At 39.6% G+C, this 16657-nt stretch overlaps 3 protein-coding genes across 11 annotated transcripts in view; 2 read left to right on the top strand and 1 right to left on the bottom strand.

Moving 5' to 3' along the window:
* The first annotated feature begins 986 nt into the window (after positions 1-986).
* LOC119573255 (trypsin-like) lies at positions 987-4509 on the top strand. Of its 2 annotated transcripts, none has more exons than XM_037920390.1 (8): positions 987-1402; positions 1802-1861; positions 2191-2247; positions 2420-2562; positions 2720-2811; positions 3190-3305; positions 3583-3755; positions 4065-4509. In XM_037920390.1, the coding sequence occupies exons 1-8, from the start codon at positions 1168-1170 to the stop codon at positions 4221-4223; spliced, it is 1035 nt and encodes a 344-aa protein (XP_037776318.1). In that variant the 5' UTR covers positions 987-1167; the 3' UTR covers positions 4224-4509. The 2 variants fall into 2 exon arrangements, with proteins under 2 accessions (XP_037776318.1, XP_037776319.1); XM_037920391.1 differs by having other exon boundaries at positions 1068-1381.
* A 1843-nt stretch (positions 4510-6352) lies between these two features.
* On the top strand, positions 6353-10947 carry LOC119573256. 3 transcript variants are annotated; one of them, XM_037920394.1, is made up of 3 exons: positions 6353-6581; positions 6757-6898; positions 7681-10947. In XM_037920394.1, exons 2-3 carry the CDS (start codon positions 6793-6795, stop codon positions 7947-7949), a joined length of 375 nt encoding a protein of 124 aa, XP_037776322.1. In that variant the 5' UTR covers positions 6353-6581; positions 6757-6792; the 3' UTR covers positions 7950-10947. The 3 variants fall into 3 exon arrangements, with proteins under 3 accessions (XP_037776322.1, XP_037776321.1, XP_037776320.1); XM_037920392.1 differs by having other exon boundaries at positions 6369-6581; XM_037920393.1 differs by having other exon boundaries at positions 6364-6581; positions 6757-10947.
* Positions 10948-12206: 1259 nt separating this feature from the next.
* LOC119573257 (calcium-binding mitochondrial carrier protein SCaMC-3-like) overlaps positions 12207-16657 on the bottom strand; it is a 71500-nt gene continuing 67049 nt past the window's right edge. For all 6 annotated transcript variants that reach the window (XM_037920396.1, XM_037920395.1, XM_037920399.1 and 3 more), the window contains one exon: positions 12207-16383. In XM_037920396.1, coding sequence (XP_037776324.1) covers positions 16190-16383 — 194 coding nt within the window. In that variant the 3' untranslated portion in view covers positions 12207-16189. The remainder of the gene's footprint in view (positions 16384-16657) is intronic.

A 16657-nucleotide genomic window follows, 5' to 3' on the forward strand; every position in this document is an offset into this window, starting at 1 on the left:
AATATTCTCTATGTGAAATCTAATTATGATTTTGCGACATCTAGGCAAAAGATTGACATTTTTCGTGTATAATGTTCCGTATAAAGAAAAAGATATCTCCTAATACTTTGATAAAAGGGAACATTTTCCGGGTAAAATTTTCCGTGTAAAGATACCGATATCATCTTACATGAAATCACTTTTCTCTGTCGCACTTAATTCATTTTAGGACGTTACATCATCGTAGTGGAAGAGGGTGGAACCATGGTTGTAACCCTTATCATGCAATGACTCGTAGTATCATTATGGCGTATGCATGGAGATCCTCCCCTCATTAAAGAGTTAAACCTGTCTTTCAGTTGTTTCAACTTGGTAGCTTCCACATGTTTATTTATTTATTTATTGTTTTTTTTATTATTTTTTAAACTAGGTGAATTTAATGACTGATTGGTTTATATTCTCTCCGTTTCAAGTTCTGCACAGTACTTTTGTGAGGAAGGTGAAATTTTAAAGGATAAAATATCTGAAGAACGACTCAGGTGGCTTAGATAAGGAAGAGACGACAAAACTCAAGAGTTCATGATGTATTATGCCTATCGTAGCCTAATATTATCATTCTCTGAGCAGGGCATATAGATAAGAAAAAAAGGAAGACAAACCCGCGAAATTGCCTATCGTAGCCTAATATTATCATTCTCTGAGCAGGGCATATAGATAAGAAAAAAAGGAAGACAAACCCGCGAAATTGCCTATCGTAGCCTAATATTATCATTCTCTGAGCAGGGCATATAGATAAGAAAAAAAGGAAGACAAACCCGCGAAATTCTTATGACTTCCTCTTCCACGTTGCGTCCAATGTTTTGGAGAAGTGATAGGAACACTCTGGAAATTCTCAAGCATCGCTAGGGGGCGGTTGTGCTTCTAGAGGCTAAAAAAACAACAGATAGCAGCCGCGAGTGAAAGTTCATAAATTATGACGAGTGTAGATCACAGAATAATGACACTGAACTGTGAAATATCGCTGGGGTCATGCGGATGTTAGTTCCTGTGTACCAAGAGTGAGGGAGGTGCCGATATAGCCAGGCCAGCAACGCCCTTCGCCGCAGTCATTGTAGGACGCCCTCTTGGATAGCACCGTCGTCTCCGCCGTCGCCACCTTCGCCTGGCCGTTTCAACACTTCGAAGAACATGAATCCTTACGGGCCTCTGCTGAGTCCTCTGGCGCCTCAGCAGACCATCCAGAACCCGCTCCTGCTGCCCAGCTTCCTGGTGTCCATCAGGCCGACTCGAACTGCTTCTCCTTTAGTGCTCTCGGAAGACCTGCGCGCGTCGGTGGAGGCCAACCGAGAGGCCATTAGCGAGCTGAAAAGCATCGTCACGAAGCTGTTGGACTGCCATTCAGGTGACTTTAAAAGATCAAAAGGCATGTTCTTTTTCGTTTTTTTTTTTTTTTTTTGGGGGGGTTGATTTTCTTCAGCATTTGTACAATATCTTGAATATATATCTAGACATTCAGGCACATCTTATTGGCATTTTGTTAAATAGTGAGGGCCATCGAAAAATATGAAAAGTAATAACTTTAATAACCGATTTCAGTCTTTCCCCAGTATAAACATGTATAAAATTAATAAGAAATATACTCTTATCAAGTAACCCTTTTGACACAGCACATCCGTTGCAAAATCTTCAATAAATAGCAATAACAATTATGCGCTGTACTTTATATAAAGTTATAAGATGCTCTTCTCTATCATATGACAAAAACGTTCTACCTTCTCTTACTCCTAGAGAATTGATAATTAAGACAAATTACTCTTTCTAGGTTGCAACCTCGGAAACGACCATGACGATGGCCTGTACGCATTTCGGGCTCGTCCTGTAGGTAAGGAAAATGTTCTGGGCATCGTTTTCGGAGCGGAGGTGTGTGTGTGTGTGTGTGTGTGTGTGTGTGTGTGTGTGTGTGTGTGTGTGTGTGTGTGTGTGTGTGTGTGTGTGTGTGTGCGCGTGTGCGCGCGTGTGTGCGTGTGTGTGTGTGTGTGTGTGTGTGTGTGTGTGTGTGTGTGTGTGTGTGTGTGAGAGAGAGAGAGAGAGAGAGAGAGAGAGAGAGAGAGAGAGAGAGAGAGAGAGAGAGAGAGAGGGGGGAGAGAACATTTTCCAGTATTACCTGAAGTGTGGCTATACAAGGTAGTAATGAAATTATTAATATTGCAGAAATTGTTGCTCCTCCACCTGGACCTCCCGGATCGATGCATCTCGCCGCTGCCCCTGGTAAGTTCTGCATTTTGAATGAAATCTGAATGAGAAATAAAAGCGGAGAATCATGTTTTTATTGAAGAAATAATGTATATCCGATTCTCTACATACTTTTAAAAAAGAAGAAACCACGCACATTAAAATTACTATTACGGAGTTTACATCTGGTACCTAATATTATTTACAGGAGAATTCCCATGGTTAGTAAGCCTGCAGGTTACAAACTTTGAAAAAGTTTACGTGCATCTCTGTGGCGGGACCCTCATTGCTCCAGCCTGGGTGCTTACCGCTGCACATTGTCTAGACAGCGAGAGAATTCAGGAACTAGTGGTAAGTTTCTAGTCTTTTGTTAGTCTGGTATTACAAGTGAGTGTTGCGGTTGGTTGGTTAAAGCGAGTGCTGTGTGTATGCAGTGTTTCTCAGCTGATTTGTTGTTGGGGAAACGTGTGACAAAAATAGAGGCTAATCTAGGTCTATCTCTCGCCAGGTGGTGTTGGGTGAGCACGATATGGACAAGGAAGAAGGCACCGAGCAGAAGGTCACTGTTAAGGAAGTCATTAAACATCCAAATTACACCCAGTAAGTACACGAAGTTAAGAATCGGTGCGAGAGATTATTTTCGTGCAAACAAACCAAAGAATTCGGATTTTTTTCTCTCTGTCTCTCCTCGAATGTAAATTATGATTTTTTTCCCTCTCTCTCACTTAATCCTCTCTCTCTCTCTCTCTCTCTCTCTCTCTCTCTCTCTCTCTCTCTCTCTCTCTCTCTCTCTCTCTCTCTCTCTCTCTCCTCTCTCCCTCCCTCCCCCTCTATCTATCTATCTATCTATCTATGCTTCTCTCTCTCTCTCTCTCTCTCTCTCTCTCTCTCTCTCTCTCTCTCTCTCTCTCTCTCTCTCTCTCTCTTTCTCTCTCAGGTAGTTCTTCCGTTTTGTAAATCTCATTCTCCCTTTGCTAGTTGGAACCGACCTATGGACAATGACATCGCCCTGATACACCTGTCGGAGGCGGTGAAGCTGCGGGAGGGCGTGTCCGTCGCTGAGCTTCCTTCCACCATCTTCGAAATCTCGACCGGTAGGCATCCCCACGTGGAAAAGGAAAAGGTGTTCTGTTGAAGGAAAGAAACTTAATTGATGCGGACTATTGTTCTTATATATTATTGTTAGTTCGATAGGTGTCTATTTGTGTGTGCTTGTCTTTTTTCATGCTTGTTTTCTTTCGTACCTTTATAGTCATTTATCATTCATCAGTTGAATCTTTCCAAACCATAAGATAACATGGTCAGTCTTTAACGCATAGGCATGACGATCCTTACACCATTCCATGTTACAAAGTTCATCCTTTGTCCTAGGTCTGTGTCGCGAAGGAGGCTGGGGCGCTACGGACGAGGGAACCCCAGGCCCCAATATCGTCAAAATCAGCGAAGTTCCCTTGCTGGAGAAGGAGCAGTGCAAGGGAGCCTATAACGCCAGCTTGGGGGAGAACGTGATCTGTGCTGGGAAGAAGGGTATCGGGGCATGTGTGGTACGTCTTTCTATTTACCTTTATTTATTTTTTCCTTCGGTGCTTGTACGTAGAAAGTTTGGTGTTTCGTTTTAATGTTTTGGCTCTGGTATCAGTTTTGCAGTCGTAGAGGCTTTTAAAGTGAAAAGTTTATCTCGTTTTAGTTATAAAAAGAAAATTACAAAGTGTACCCATTTTGGGTTATTGAACAAACGTTGCCTCATGTCTATCCCACAAGACTGGCACAAACTAAAAAGATAACATACATATAATCATCAATAAAGAACATGCATGTAACCGTCAATTTCTAACTTCCCATTCCCCCAACAGGGCGATAACGGAGGACCCCTGATGTGCCACACCCCAGAGGGAGAGGTGATATCAGGAGTCATGTCTTGGCGTGAGGGTTGTGCACTGCCCGGGAAGCCTGCAGTTTACATGGACGTTTCCAAATACATCCCATGGATCAACGACGTCATGAGAGCATAGTTTTATTACAAGGACAGTATAGTTAAGCATATTTTGTAGTCATTTTTTTAATGATTATTTTAGTATTATACATTTTGGTATTATACAAACACCCTTATTCCTTTTTTTTCAGTAATTATTTATTTTTTTGGCTTCATGGAAATAGAAATCAACTTTCAGATTAACTAGTTTCAGTCAAAGTACAGTACTGTAAAATAAATCCTCAAAAATAGATATTACTCACTAAGCTCATCACTGCCTCCCAGTATAAAGTTGTTAATGTCTGAAATAAACTGAACGAAATTAAGTACACGTGTATGATATCCTTGACCGTTTGAAAAAAAAAAAAAGATCTGAATTCTCGAAGTGACGTTTCCTTAAAAGATGAAAGGAAATGGTAGTGCACAAAACAGCCCATATTAGAAGCAGGAAAATACAAGATAAATCGTGTCGCAGATACCCAAAAGAGCATCATAGAAAAACAAAATAGCCGGTTTAAGCAGATCTGTTTATCTTCTTTCCTCACCAAATTACTAGCCGTCAAAAGAAAACAATGATGAATATATGCTGAATATCTTGAAATGTTTTATTTTTTGCTTAGCTCATCCCTCTACCATGGCAAGAATTTTGCAAATCTGCTTCAGATGTCTAATGTGTCCATTCACATGATAAACTACAATGGGTACTATACCTTGTAAACCAAGAGCGTATTAACATCTGTTTCTTATGAAAATAAGAATGGAATTTATAAAGGTGTATTTGATATTGGTTAGATGCATGTAACTGACAGAGGAGGGGGGGGGGGGTGAGAAGTAAAGAGAGGTAGGGAAGAAGAGGTAAAATGAGGTATGGAGGAAGAAGCGAAAAAGGGAATTAAGGAAGAGGGAGGTAAGGAGGGAAAAGAGTAAGAAAGGGAAATGAGAACAGAAGGCAAATGGAAAGGGAGGAAAGAAGGAAGAGGGAAGCAAATAGGGGATAAGGAGGAAAAAGAGGCAGAAAGAGGTAAGAGAAACGTAGAGCCAAAGGGAGATAAGTGGGAAAAGAAGCAGAGGGAGGTAAGGAGAGAAAAAAGGGGCAAAGTCCATCTTATTATTTGATCAATATGTCGCCTGTCTGAAATATATCCTTATCATTACCATTTGCAAGTGTATTTTAATTTTTTATATGATCTTGGGAGTATTGGCGCCCAAATATCTGACCTAAAAGAGTTAAAACACCCCCACTTTTTCTTTCTTTGTTCTTATATATACAGAGAGAGAGAAAAAAAATGTAGTGGAAGATTTACTGAAAGAATGGAGTCACGAGAAACGCGCCTGGCGGAAACGCAGAGAAATGGGGAAACTAACACCGTCCTTCCTAACAGTGGATTTTGAAAGATGGCATCTGTCGTGACGGGAAAATGAGCTCTAAAATCATCCACGAATCTCGGGCTAATGACATCAAATTTGACCAAAACATCATTTATCCTCATGAATACCTCAAACACTGTTATTGCACATGGATTTACGGCGACGACAGTGGCCTGCATTTCCAACTCGTAAGGAAGAGAAAGCAGGCTGGATTATTGGTCTCTCATTTGGATGTTTTCAGGAGGTTAAAAGGCATGTTGTTGTTGTCATTGTTATAATAATATTTCTTTTCACTTTTTCTTATTTACAATATCATTACTACTGTTATTAATGATTATTATTATTATTGTTGTTGTTGTTGTTGTTGTTATTATTATTATTATTATTATTATTATTATTATTATTATTATTATTATTGTTGTTGTTGTTATTATTATTATTGTTATTATTATTGTTGTTGTTATTGTATTTAATATTTTTAATATCATTATTATCATCATCATCATCATTATCATTATTATTGTATCATCATTATCATTATTGTTATTATTATCGCCACTATAATTTAATCAGACACTTTTTTTTCTACAGTATAGCTCATATCTTATTTATACATGAATGCATTTAGGTAGTTTTGATTTGCGTTTTATAACGTTGAGAATCGAACTAAAATTGACATTAATGGTTTGGACATTTAACGAAATCCAAATTCACATAAGAGTTGTTAATGTGAAAAATGTACATAAATTAATTTAAACGTTAATAGACTTGTTTGTTATTTTATAAATTATTATATAGACTGAACACTCCCAGGTTTTCTGTAGTGCACTCCGAAATACACCTTTTCAATACCTTAGCTTTAATCAAAATGTACCTTGTCAGGAGCAAAAATATTTTAATCTATTGGTCTTTTCTTTTTAACTACCATGTAAATCACCTTGTTCCCCGCTCGTTGGCCTGTGTCCTGCAGCTCGCCTTGTGCCTGGAGCAGCTAGTCAGTTCACCCCGACACTCAGAGCAAACAGGACTTGTGCGTGTGCCTTGTGTATATATTTTAAATTCATTGTTTGATTGCTATATCGTTGTTTGGTGTTCGTTATTTATTATTATTATTATTATTATTATTATTATTATTATTATTATTATTATTATTATTATTATTATTATTATTATTATTATTATTATTTTGGTTTTCGATGCTTTAGCAAATAAACAGTTCCTGCATAATCCAGTGATTCTTAATGGTATTCACGGAGATACGAGAAAATTCAGGATTTCCCTGGGGCCAGAGTGGCCTCACCCGCAGTGAACAGCTCCGGGCACTTCACTACAGTCAGGTTGTCAGCGGTAGGGGAAATTACACTAAAGATAAGTATCTTGCATATTGAAGTTGCATTAAAGTAAGGCCCATGTCCCGATCACAAAGTCTGTGCCACGCAAACCACCCCTTTTAGTTTGCTTGTTTTTCCCGTTAACATTTACCAAATGTTTACTCATTTATCTTATTTTGTGTTGGACATTTAGTTTGGCTTTTATTGTTCATTTAATTATTGGTTTATTATTTGTTACCGAGAGCGACGCACCCTCCAGAGACAAGGCCCAAAACCAGGGAATCATGTGAACCCAAAATCCAAACCTAACTTTCCTATCTTCTATTTATTCCCTAAACAGGGTGGCTAGCCCCCCCCCCCCTCCTTATTAATACTTCGTGCCAAATTACAGAAAATGCGATATTACCAACTCTTCTGAGCGGTGATATACATTGGATATTTTCGTCATTCGCGGTAAATATGAGGCTGTGTTGTTTATTGCTCTGATTTCTTATGCTCTTTAAGATGGCAGCGTCCATTTACCCCCATTTTTGTGTCGCGCTCGGTAACACGGAACACATTTGAACTTCAACTATATTATTTATTTAACCCTCAGTTATTGTCAGTTTTAAATTTGCTTTTCATGTGACTTGCCCAGTTTTTTTTACGTAGCATTTTATTGTCTATCGCACTTTATTTTCTTGTAAATTCTAACTTCTTGTAGTAATGGGTTGTCATTTTTATCTAGATATTTAACACTAGTTTGATTTTACATATATAGTTATCTTGTATTTTTTACAGCGAGTTTGCATTTTGCAGGTACATTTTTGCAAGGACTTTGGTGCATGACTTCGAGTGTCTGTGTTGTGGGCTTCGCTGCCTCGCGGCTTTTTCACTCCCTAGACCAGCCTATCTGTGGTCGCCAGATAGGACCCGCTCGCACAATCACCTCGCCTCGCAACTCGTCTCAACAGTGCTACTCGGAGGGCTGTGCTGATGGGCAAATCGAGGCAAGAACCATGCGGCGCCACGCCCATGAGGGAACCGGTGCAAGATGGCCATTGCACTGGGCCTCAGCAGGTGCCTAAACCTGAGCCAGTCGCAGTAATAAATTGCATAGAGCAGCGGCAGGACGCTAGAGCAAATGTGCCGATTTACGAAGCACCGAGTTTAGCCGAGTTGGAGGCAAAAGTGTGCACCACATGCCACAGCTGGGCTACGACGGTACCTGCATGTCCCTGCCGCCAGTGCTGCCTCCTTCGGCTCCACATCAGTGCCTCTCCAGAAACAGCCTTCCGTTGGAGTGCAGGAAGCTTTTCAGCATCAACCGCCTCAACCACTCAAAACCTCATCAGGCATTATCCTTGGCTTCTTTTCCGGTGGGCGTGACGACATTCCCCTTTTCTACGGCGAGACTCCAGCTATGGTAGGTCTACAGCGTAATAGGGAAATGCAGTCCTTTTAATCCTGCATTGAACTTTTGACACGACCTGCAACGGATGATTACTCTCATCCGCTAACTAAAGGTAAAACATGTGATTATGCACAGATGATCATTCTTAGCCCTCTTCTTCAATGTTATTACTGAATGAGGAGAGTTCAGGGCTAGGGTAAGGTCCAAGATTCGTGGTGCAGATGCTTTGGCCAGGATGGTGCCTGGCTAGGCGCCTCGACTTCTTTCAGGCAGTTGAGATGGCTGCCATGCAGGGAGCCAGAGATTATCACAATGACATCGGGGGTGTTGAAGGTCTAGTCCGGAGAACTTTCACTGCCAGACTGCCCGCATGGTTGCACCGTCAGCTGGTACTTCCTTCCTGTCAGCAGGATGGCAGAGAAGTGCCAGGCTGCCTGGGACACACAGTTGGGAATGAAGCATGTCTAGCCGTCGGTCACTGCTATCTGAGGGCAGGGAACTCCCTCTACACATGACCATCACACGTGGCCCATCATGCACCCATGGCTTTAGGACTCCAGTCTTCGGCTCAGATATCAGCCCAATGCTCCATCGGTACTTCGGTCCACCCCTCGTCGTGGAGGAGCTCGCCGCCGCCAGCCTGAAGTTAGGGCTTTGGTTGCTGAGAGCCAAAGCACTTTGTAACTACCTGTTCCTGCAGTCCACACCCTCCGGGCCAAGGTCCCCAGCCAACGGATGGAAGAGTCGCCTCAGAGTTACATTACTGAAAGATTTTGGTGGCCTCGTTTCTGCCCAACGTCTGCATGAAAGGCAGCTCGAGGACACTGCAAGGTTTCGCAGGATCTCCTATTGCTGTTACTGCTGAGGCTGATCTGCCTTCCAACATTCATTCCAGTCTGAAGATCATACATCGTGTCGTTAGAGGTCTCCATTTTCCTGGCGACCTCTTGTTGGGAATGGGCTTCCTTCAGCGTCTGCCCTTCGGCCTCTTTATCCATAGGAATTACATTGAGCTGGATAGCCACCGCCTTCATGTTCACTTTACTGGTGAGGGACCGCCAGCTAGCTGTAGTGTGCCAGATTGTCACGAATTTCATGAGGATTTTGGAGGGCTCTTAACCTCACAGCCGACCATGGGCATCTCTCCTGTTCTTGCAGCTAAAGTCACGTACCACCCATCAACGGTCGGCGCTCCAGCGTGTGGATGGTCAGCCATACATCAAACCCAGGAAGGTGAGTTCTGGCTCTGTGTTAGGGTGTGCAGAGTTTATAGAACTTGGAAGTTGCATCCACTGTAGCAGCTTCGACCATCAACCAGCAAAAGGACCTGCCTTCAGAGGGTGCCTTGCCTTGTCCTTACCAAGAAAATATTGGAGGCCTGTCATCCAACCCAGGTGGTTTTCCGCTGGTTGTTTATCACTGTTAGCAGAAAACAAATACAGAATCGTGGGTGTCAGAGGCGAGTTCCTGGATGATGGATTTGACAGGCTGGAAGGAGCTGTTCGTGTTCCCCTGAGATGCCGGGCCTAGATGACTGTTCGGATATCTAGGCCATTTACAGAGATAATGGCTGGAATTCTAATCAGATGAGTGGCGGTCTCTCCTAAAGGACTGTAAGTGAAGCACTGTGGCCTGTCACACCCAACGGGGTGGTAGAGCGCAGCAATAACACTAGTTGCTCTCATCTACCCTTCAGTGACCAGTTTCCTTACCAGCAGTTCCTCTCGTCCTCACCACCGCCAGACATCATTACGTAGGAATCCAGCCCTCTACCTCCTGACAGGGAGGATGGCGTTGTTTGCTAAGGGGCTTACGAATCGGCAGACCACTGATAGTCCTATGCTACAACGTTTAGTAAATGCTCGACTCTTAGCAATAGAATTGAGCTCAAAGACACAAGAGGCGAATAAAAAGCATTATGACCAGTCTACCAAGACGCCCCCGCCTCTCGAGGAAGAATCCCTAGTCATGAAAAAAAAAAAAGATTAGAGTGCCCGTAGGCCTCTTGGAGATCGCCGGTCGGGACCTTGCCCGTGGCGTGTGGGTTCACAACAACCACATCAGAGCTGGGCTTTGTCGAGGAAGGAGACCAACTTGCTTCTCCAGAGCTGGTTATCCCGAGTGTGACACTGTAAGATGCGATACAGTGGTGTTAACAGTATCGACTGTTAGTATATTTCTTTTTTCAAGTATTGGTGACAGTAACACTAAGCTGGCTCGATGCCACTATTTGTCGATTCCAATTGTTCATGTGAGAGTGTGAAGTAAATGATCCGAGGTCATGCACTGTAATGTTCCTCGCAAGGTGCACTTGTTAAATTTACTGTTCACCCTTGCCTGCTCTCCGTCCGGGGAGGGATTGTAGTGTACCCCGAGTTACACCTTTAAATACTTCAGCTTTAATTAAAATGCACTTTGCCAAGAGCTAAATATTTTAATGTATTGCTCCTTTTCTTTTGATTGCCATGTAAAGTACATTGTTTCCACGCTTGTTTTCCAGTGTCCAGCAACTTGCCGTGTACCCAGAGCTGGTTGGACCTGTGCTTTGTACTTGATTTTTTTTTTATTTTCTTTTTTTATATTCGTTGATTGTTATACCCCATTTTAGTGCTCGTGATTAGTTTATATCTTCATTGTTTTCAGTGTTCTAACAAATAAACAGTTCACCGTGATCCAGTGGTTCTTAATGTTATCCATGGAAATACGAGAAAATTCGGGATGTCCAGCCAACCAGGAGTCAGAGTGGGCTCCCTAGTGAACAGCTCCGGGCAGTTCAGTACACCAGACTGTATCCTCTTAAGATAGGTTCCAGCATGTGTTATGTGCGTGTATGTGATATACATGCTCGTTCTAATATCATGCGCTCGGTAACACGTGTCTCTTCTCTTCATGGTCTGCTACTAGATGACGTTAGATGACGTTAGCACACTTGGTAAGTTTACAAACTCAAAAATCAGTGCCCACAAAGAGAAACCTTTACTCAGCGAGATTTATTCACTTAGGCCAAATAAACTACTGGACTTGAAGTATTACCGAGTCTGTGATCATGCATTTCTTTTTTTTTTACTTTTACTTTTGTTCAAATAACACTAATTCATTATTTCTCAACTTTTTTTTTTATTACTGACGTTACCTTGCTTATAAATGGCTAGAGACTACGTTTTCCTCCTCAGTTTTGGAAGTCTCGGCTGATAAAAAGACCATCTTCGGGGAAATAAAGTAGTGATCCCTATAATTTATGTTGTTTGTTTAAATTAATGTTACATTTCAACGATTTTCCAGTCATGTTAAGGGGGGATAGGAGACGGAGACTGATACCCACGTATATTATTTTTTATCTTTTTCGCCACAACACTTCATGATGCTATGACCTTTGGTGTTTGGCACATTTGTTATGATCATTAACCATTCTGGAAAGCCAGGCATAGCCTTATGAACTAAACTTCCTTACCTGGGGGCATCGGCATCGCCCTCAAACCCCACCCAGTCGCTACATTCTGAATACGCCGCTAATGACCTTAGATGTTGACGCGGCCGATTTTCAAAAAATAAAAGCCATTCGTGCCCGCCGATCATAACTACTATGGCCAGAAGTTTAAGGCCTGTCCACACAGGCGGGCATGATTGACGGTCATCACGGGCGGACAAACTACTCGAAGAAACTACTTGGTAACCGTTTCCTCGCATATGACGTCACCTTTATAGTTGCCCGCCTGTGAAAAGATGCGTTTAGTCAGTAGTTCCGCCCACCACTCGTCACTGACTTTCAACAGAATTTAGTCTATTTAAAATAACTAGCACCAATTAAGTGCATAACCACTATTCCCATTGCTGGTTTCTGAAGTCAATCATTAAAAAAATCACTTTAATGCAGAACTTGCATACACATGTTCTTGCACTGGTAACAAGTAGGAAAATAACACCATCACTATTAGGTTTTCTTTTTTTACTGTATATATCATATTAGATTCCTCAACTTCACTTTGCTGTCATAAAAATAATGGTATATACATACACATAAATACAACATTAAATAAATTATGAGGATCCTGCAAGCAACAGCTGTAAATGAGGACTGTCAGGCTTCTCACATATCATAAGATTTGGTCACACTGGGCACCAATACTGCTAACCTAGCTTTTACACCGTAAAAATTATGCACTATATAAACTGGAAAAAAGTAAACTATTATTACAGTCATGAAGCTAAATTTATTTTGAGAATGCCTGCATTAAAGAAACTGGGAAATTATAATCGCAAATGTGAAGATTTGTATTACTAGCAGCAATGGACACTGATTAAAAGTATTATTTGGAAAATCAATATGCTAATACTAGGTCAGGGTGTGTCCGTACTTGGCCCTTCCTTGGAAAGCCAATACAGCTCCTTCAACACACACACACACTGTAAGAACTATCATATGATCACAGTTATGGTATAGTAAGTCTGTTGATGAACCATAAAGCATCAGCATTTAAGGGTCACATTGTAAGAAAAAAATGAATTTCAGTAATAAAGCTCTAAAAAATATTCCCCTTTGACCAACACCTGACAGTTTCCTTTGAAGTGTTCCTTAAAAGATAAAAAGAAATCAAACACGCGAGATTTCTGTTTTGCCATTGAAAAATAAATATATGATAATGTACAAGACAATACTTTATCATCAGCAGAAAACAACAAGCGAAAGAGTTAAAATAGTTTGGTGTATGTACCCCTGCACCCACTTTTTTCATTTTCTTTTTTATATGAAGAAAATATGCTACAAGGGAAGATTTTTGGGAGTGGAGTACCAGAAACACAAGAGATAGAAATACTTATATATGAAGCTAGCACCTTCATTCCTATTATCCGGTGGATTTTGAAAGGTGGCATCTATTGTGACAGGAAAAATCAACTTTAAATGTTACCAAATTTCAGGCTAATGTATGATCTTTGAACTAAACTTTTATTGCCAGAACATTAATATTAAGATTTTTGTGGATCACCGAGCAATAGACAATAGTCTACTTTTGCATTAAAATAGTTATTTGTAGATGGTTCACTGACTGACAAAAAACTAGATATTGCACTTTCAAGAAGAAAAATGTGAAAAGAAATTGCCACATTACCTAACATTTCTCACTGGTCAACTGTCACAATGCACTCATCTGCATAGATAAGCATATACATTAAGGACTTGTTCATGCAATCACAAAAGCTTGGATGGCCCTTACAGCCATACAAATAAAGACATGTTGTATTGCAGGTAATACATATATCTTACCATCAAATTAATGCCCCCCAGATAACTTTAAAAACAATTTTAATGGATGTACTAATAGTTCATCCCCAGACATGTGTCTAAATTGCTTTTACTGATTATCTGCATCAGGCTGGCAACCTTGAAAATAAAATAAAAATTGGTAAGTTGCCAATGCTCTGCAAATGTTACAAGTAAATTTAATACCATAAAATGGAGTCAAATACATAGTAGTATCTATCCTCTACTGATATAAAGATTAAGGGAATATCAAGTTCGTAAGTGTGCCTTAAAATACTACAATGATGGATATTCATTTTCCAGTCCAGCTAGAAAGCTCAACAATGAATCGAACACTAAACTTGTATTCTCTTTACCCAAACACGTGAATCACAAAGTTTGGAATGAATGGATGGATGAACAATCATTATGTATCATCTGACCAAGATTGTTGTCATAGCTACCCCGTGCAATGCGAGTCACATTGCATATCTTTTCTTCATAGCTCATGATTCAACTTTCCAATACGATAAAATGATTTTATCTATCTTGTTAACTCAACCAAACAAAGGCATTGCCAGAAAAGGAAAGTTTGTCATCAATCAAGACTCATTTATTATTATTAAAAAAAAATAGTGTTTCACAAGAGATCAAATGCACTGGATGACATACAAACTAAAAATCTTTGAGTCAAACTTATTTTCTGCAACTCTGGGCAATAACTTGAATCAACCACTATGTAGTTAGTCAAGGTCCCTAAACTGTACAACTCTCACATAGAATTCCCTTAAATGGGTGAAGGGGCGACTAAAAATGAAGTATTTGGTCAGCTTGTGTTATACATATGAAAACAAGGATAATGTTATGTTTCATGAATATATGCAGATATATGACTGTAGCCACAGTCCTCAACTAGAACTTTCTAAAGAAAATGCAAGGTTGAAAATGCAATTTAACCATGGGAAAAATATGCTAAAGAAATTGATATAATGCCCCACTAATATCATTTGGCCACTGAGTTTTGCTTAGCGTAATGAAAGGTTCAGACCTGTACTTTACTTTCAATGTTGTGGAAGCGGTTATTTCTATTTCAACACACATGTATCAAGGATCACCGTGATTCAGCTTTATGAAAATCAAATCCACAGGCATTCCTAATAATGGGGCAATATCTTACTCATATTGGAAGTTTAATTTCCTTTGATGGAATTATTAAGCAACTTCGCTCATCTCGCAAAACTTATGATGACAGCCGTGACCAAAGCATTAATTCAATTTATATTCACGAACCTTTTGTTTCTTTTTAACTGTATACAATTTATAATGCTAAGAAGAAAAAGCAGATAAGCCACAAGCTTTGAAGGAGTATTTACGAGAATTGTAAGTACAGTTCAGCCTGAAGCTTATGTAGAAACTGTTATTTCTTAGTCTTACACAGTACAGGACAGCGGCAGAACCAAATTATGAAATGCAAACCTTTTTCTAAAAGATTTTTGATCTATGAGGAATTAAATATCAATAACTGCAGCACAGAAGAATTCTACAGAAAAATAATTTACAAAATCAAGTGTTCTTTAAAGTATTTTTATATATATAAAAATTCTTTACAGTCATACTGTGAAGCTGAATGTTTCTATGTAAGCAATACAAAAGTAAAGGATGATGAAGATGAAACGAAAGTGAAGGAAATGTACTTCTGAAACTAACACTATAGTGGTAACATTTTTACCAGAAGTTAACTTTATCCAAATCATTTCTGAATACTTCAAAACAAAATATGGCAATATAATTAGATATAAAAACTCTGAATGCCAATTTTCAACATTCACAGAAATGCTTAAATTTCTGTAACTATCTCTATACGAATTATTATTCAAAATTTAAACCTGGAATATCAAAAGTTGTGGATGAATTACAAGATGAGAAGACATCAAAAGAGCCACTTCGCCTCAAACATTTCTCGTGCTACAAACAACTCCAGTCACTCAACCCTGCTCATTTCTCTGGTATATCAGTACCTAAACATATATAACAATGACATGCACAATTTCTGGCAGCATAGGCTGTCCTTTGAACAGAGGATTTTGATTGTTCCACTTGACACAGCATATACCAGAAAAAGGCAGTGTGGAAGAAACTGCGACACTTTTAATATGAAAAATATTAAGAAAATATAGACTACCTAGATAACAAGTCTGTATGACAACAACACGGTGAACTTCAACTCTTCACAAATGGCTTCACTGCATACTCCTCATGCTGCTGATGTTCTCAATCAAACAGAGTCCAATGTTCACTGTCTAATCATTAGTTCCAACTTTTTTTTTTTTTTTTTTGGTTATCAAAATTGATCACAGAAAATCCAACAATTTACAAAATTTCCAATATGCTATTCGTTCCAAACAGTTCAACAAGTCTGCCTAATGACTGGGTAGAAATGAACATACAGCCTTTGATCGTAGAACAGAGTATTCAACCATACTTGTATAAAAATTTGTGTCATTTAATCATATTCACAAAATCACATATGCTTGTTTCAAAACCATGAACGTCATTTAAAACAGTAGATGAAATGAAATATATTTATCCATGAAAATAATAAGTCTACACGAAATATATATGAACTTAAATGGTTATCAATTTCAAAATTACTATTAGTCTTTACTACAGGGAAATTAAGTCATGGATACCCCTAACATTTGTCGACATTTCTCGTAGACAACATAGGAGATGCTGACAGCCGGAGCAACCTTCATAAAGTTTGGTGTGATGCCGCGATAAAGGCCAGTGGGTCCCTCTTTGGCAATAATGTGACGGAACAGTCCAGACATTGTGATTGGCTGGTTGTGGACCACTCCAGGGGCTATAACTGCAATGGCAAAGTTGAAATATAAACAATCTGAAAAGTTTATCAATGAATATGTAATTTCTTTGCTATGCAATGAACACCTGTCTTGTCATAAAGAATATTTGTACATTACTGGTAAAAAGCAGATAATTAAATTTACAAAGAACCAAAGTACACAACTAAATTCTGAAAGAGTCAATCTCCTGATTTCAATTAACAATTCTTCAAGAATTGGAGAGACAGGATCAAACCATTTCTACTTTTCACAGGCAAAACTAAAATAGCTTGATCAAAG

Source organism: Penaeus monodon, chromosome 5, assembly GCF_015228065.2.
Source record: "Penaeus monodon isolate SGIC_2016 chromosome 5, NSTDA_Pmon_1, whole genome shotgun sequence".
In the NCBI taxonomy this organism is placed as follows: Eukaryota; Metazoa; Arthropoda; class Malacostraca; order Decapoda; family Penaeidae; genus Penaeus; species Penaeus monodon.

Coding starts and splice junctions, on each gene's coding strand:
- LOC119573255 (XM_037920390.1), top strand. CDS start 1,168: ATGAATCCTTACGGGCCTCTGCTGAGTCCTCTGGCGCCTCAGCAGACC. Junction 1,862..2,190: donor ATTTCGGGCTCGTCCTGTAG/GTAAGGAAAATG, acceptor TTAATATTGCAG/AAATTGTTGCTCCTCCACCT. Junction 2,563..2,719: donor AGAGAATTCAGGAACTAGTG/GTAAGTTTCTAG, acceptor ATCTCTCGCCAG/GTGGTGTTGGGTGAGCACGA.
- LOC119573256 (XM_037920392.1), top strand. CDS start 9,079: ATGAAAGGCAGCTCGAGGACACTGCAAGGTTTCGCAGGATCTCCTATT.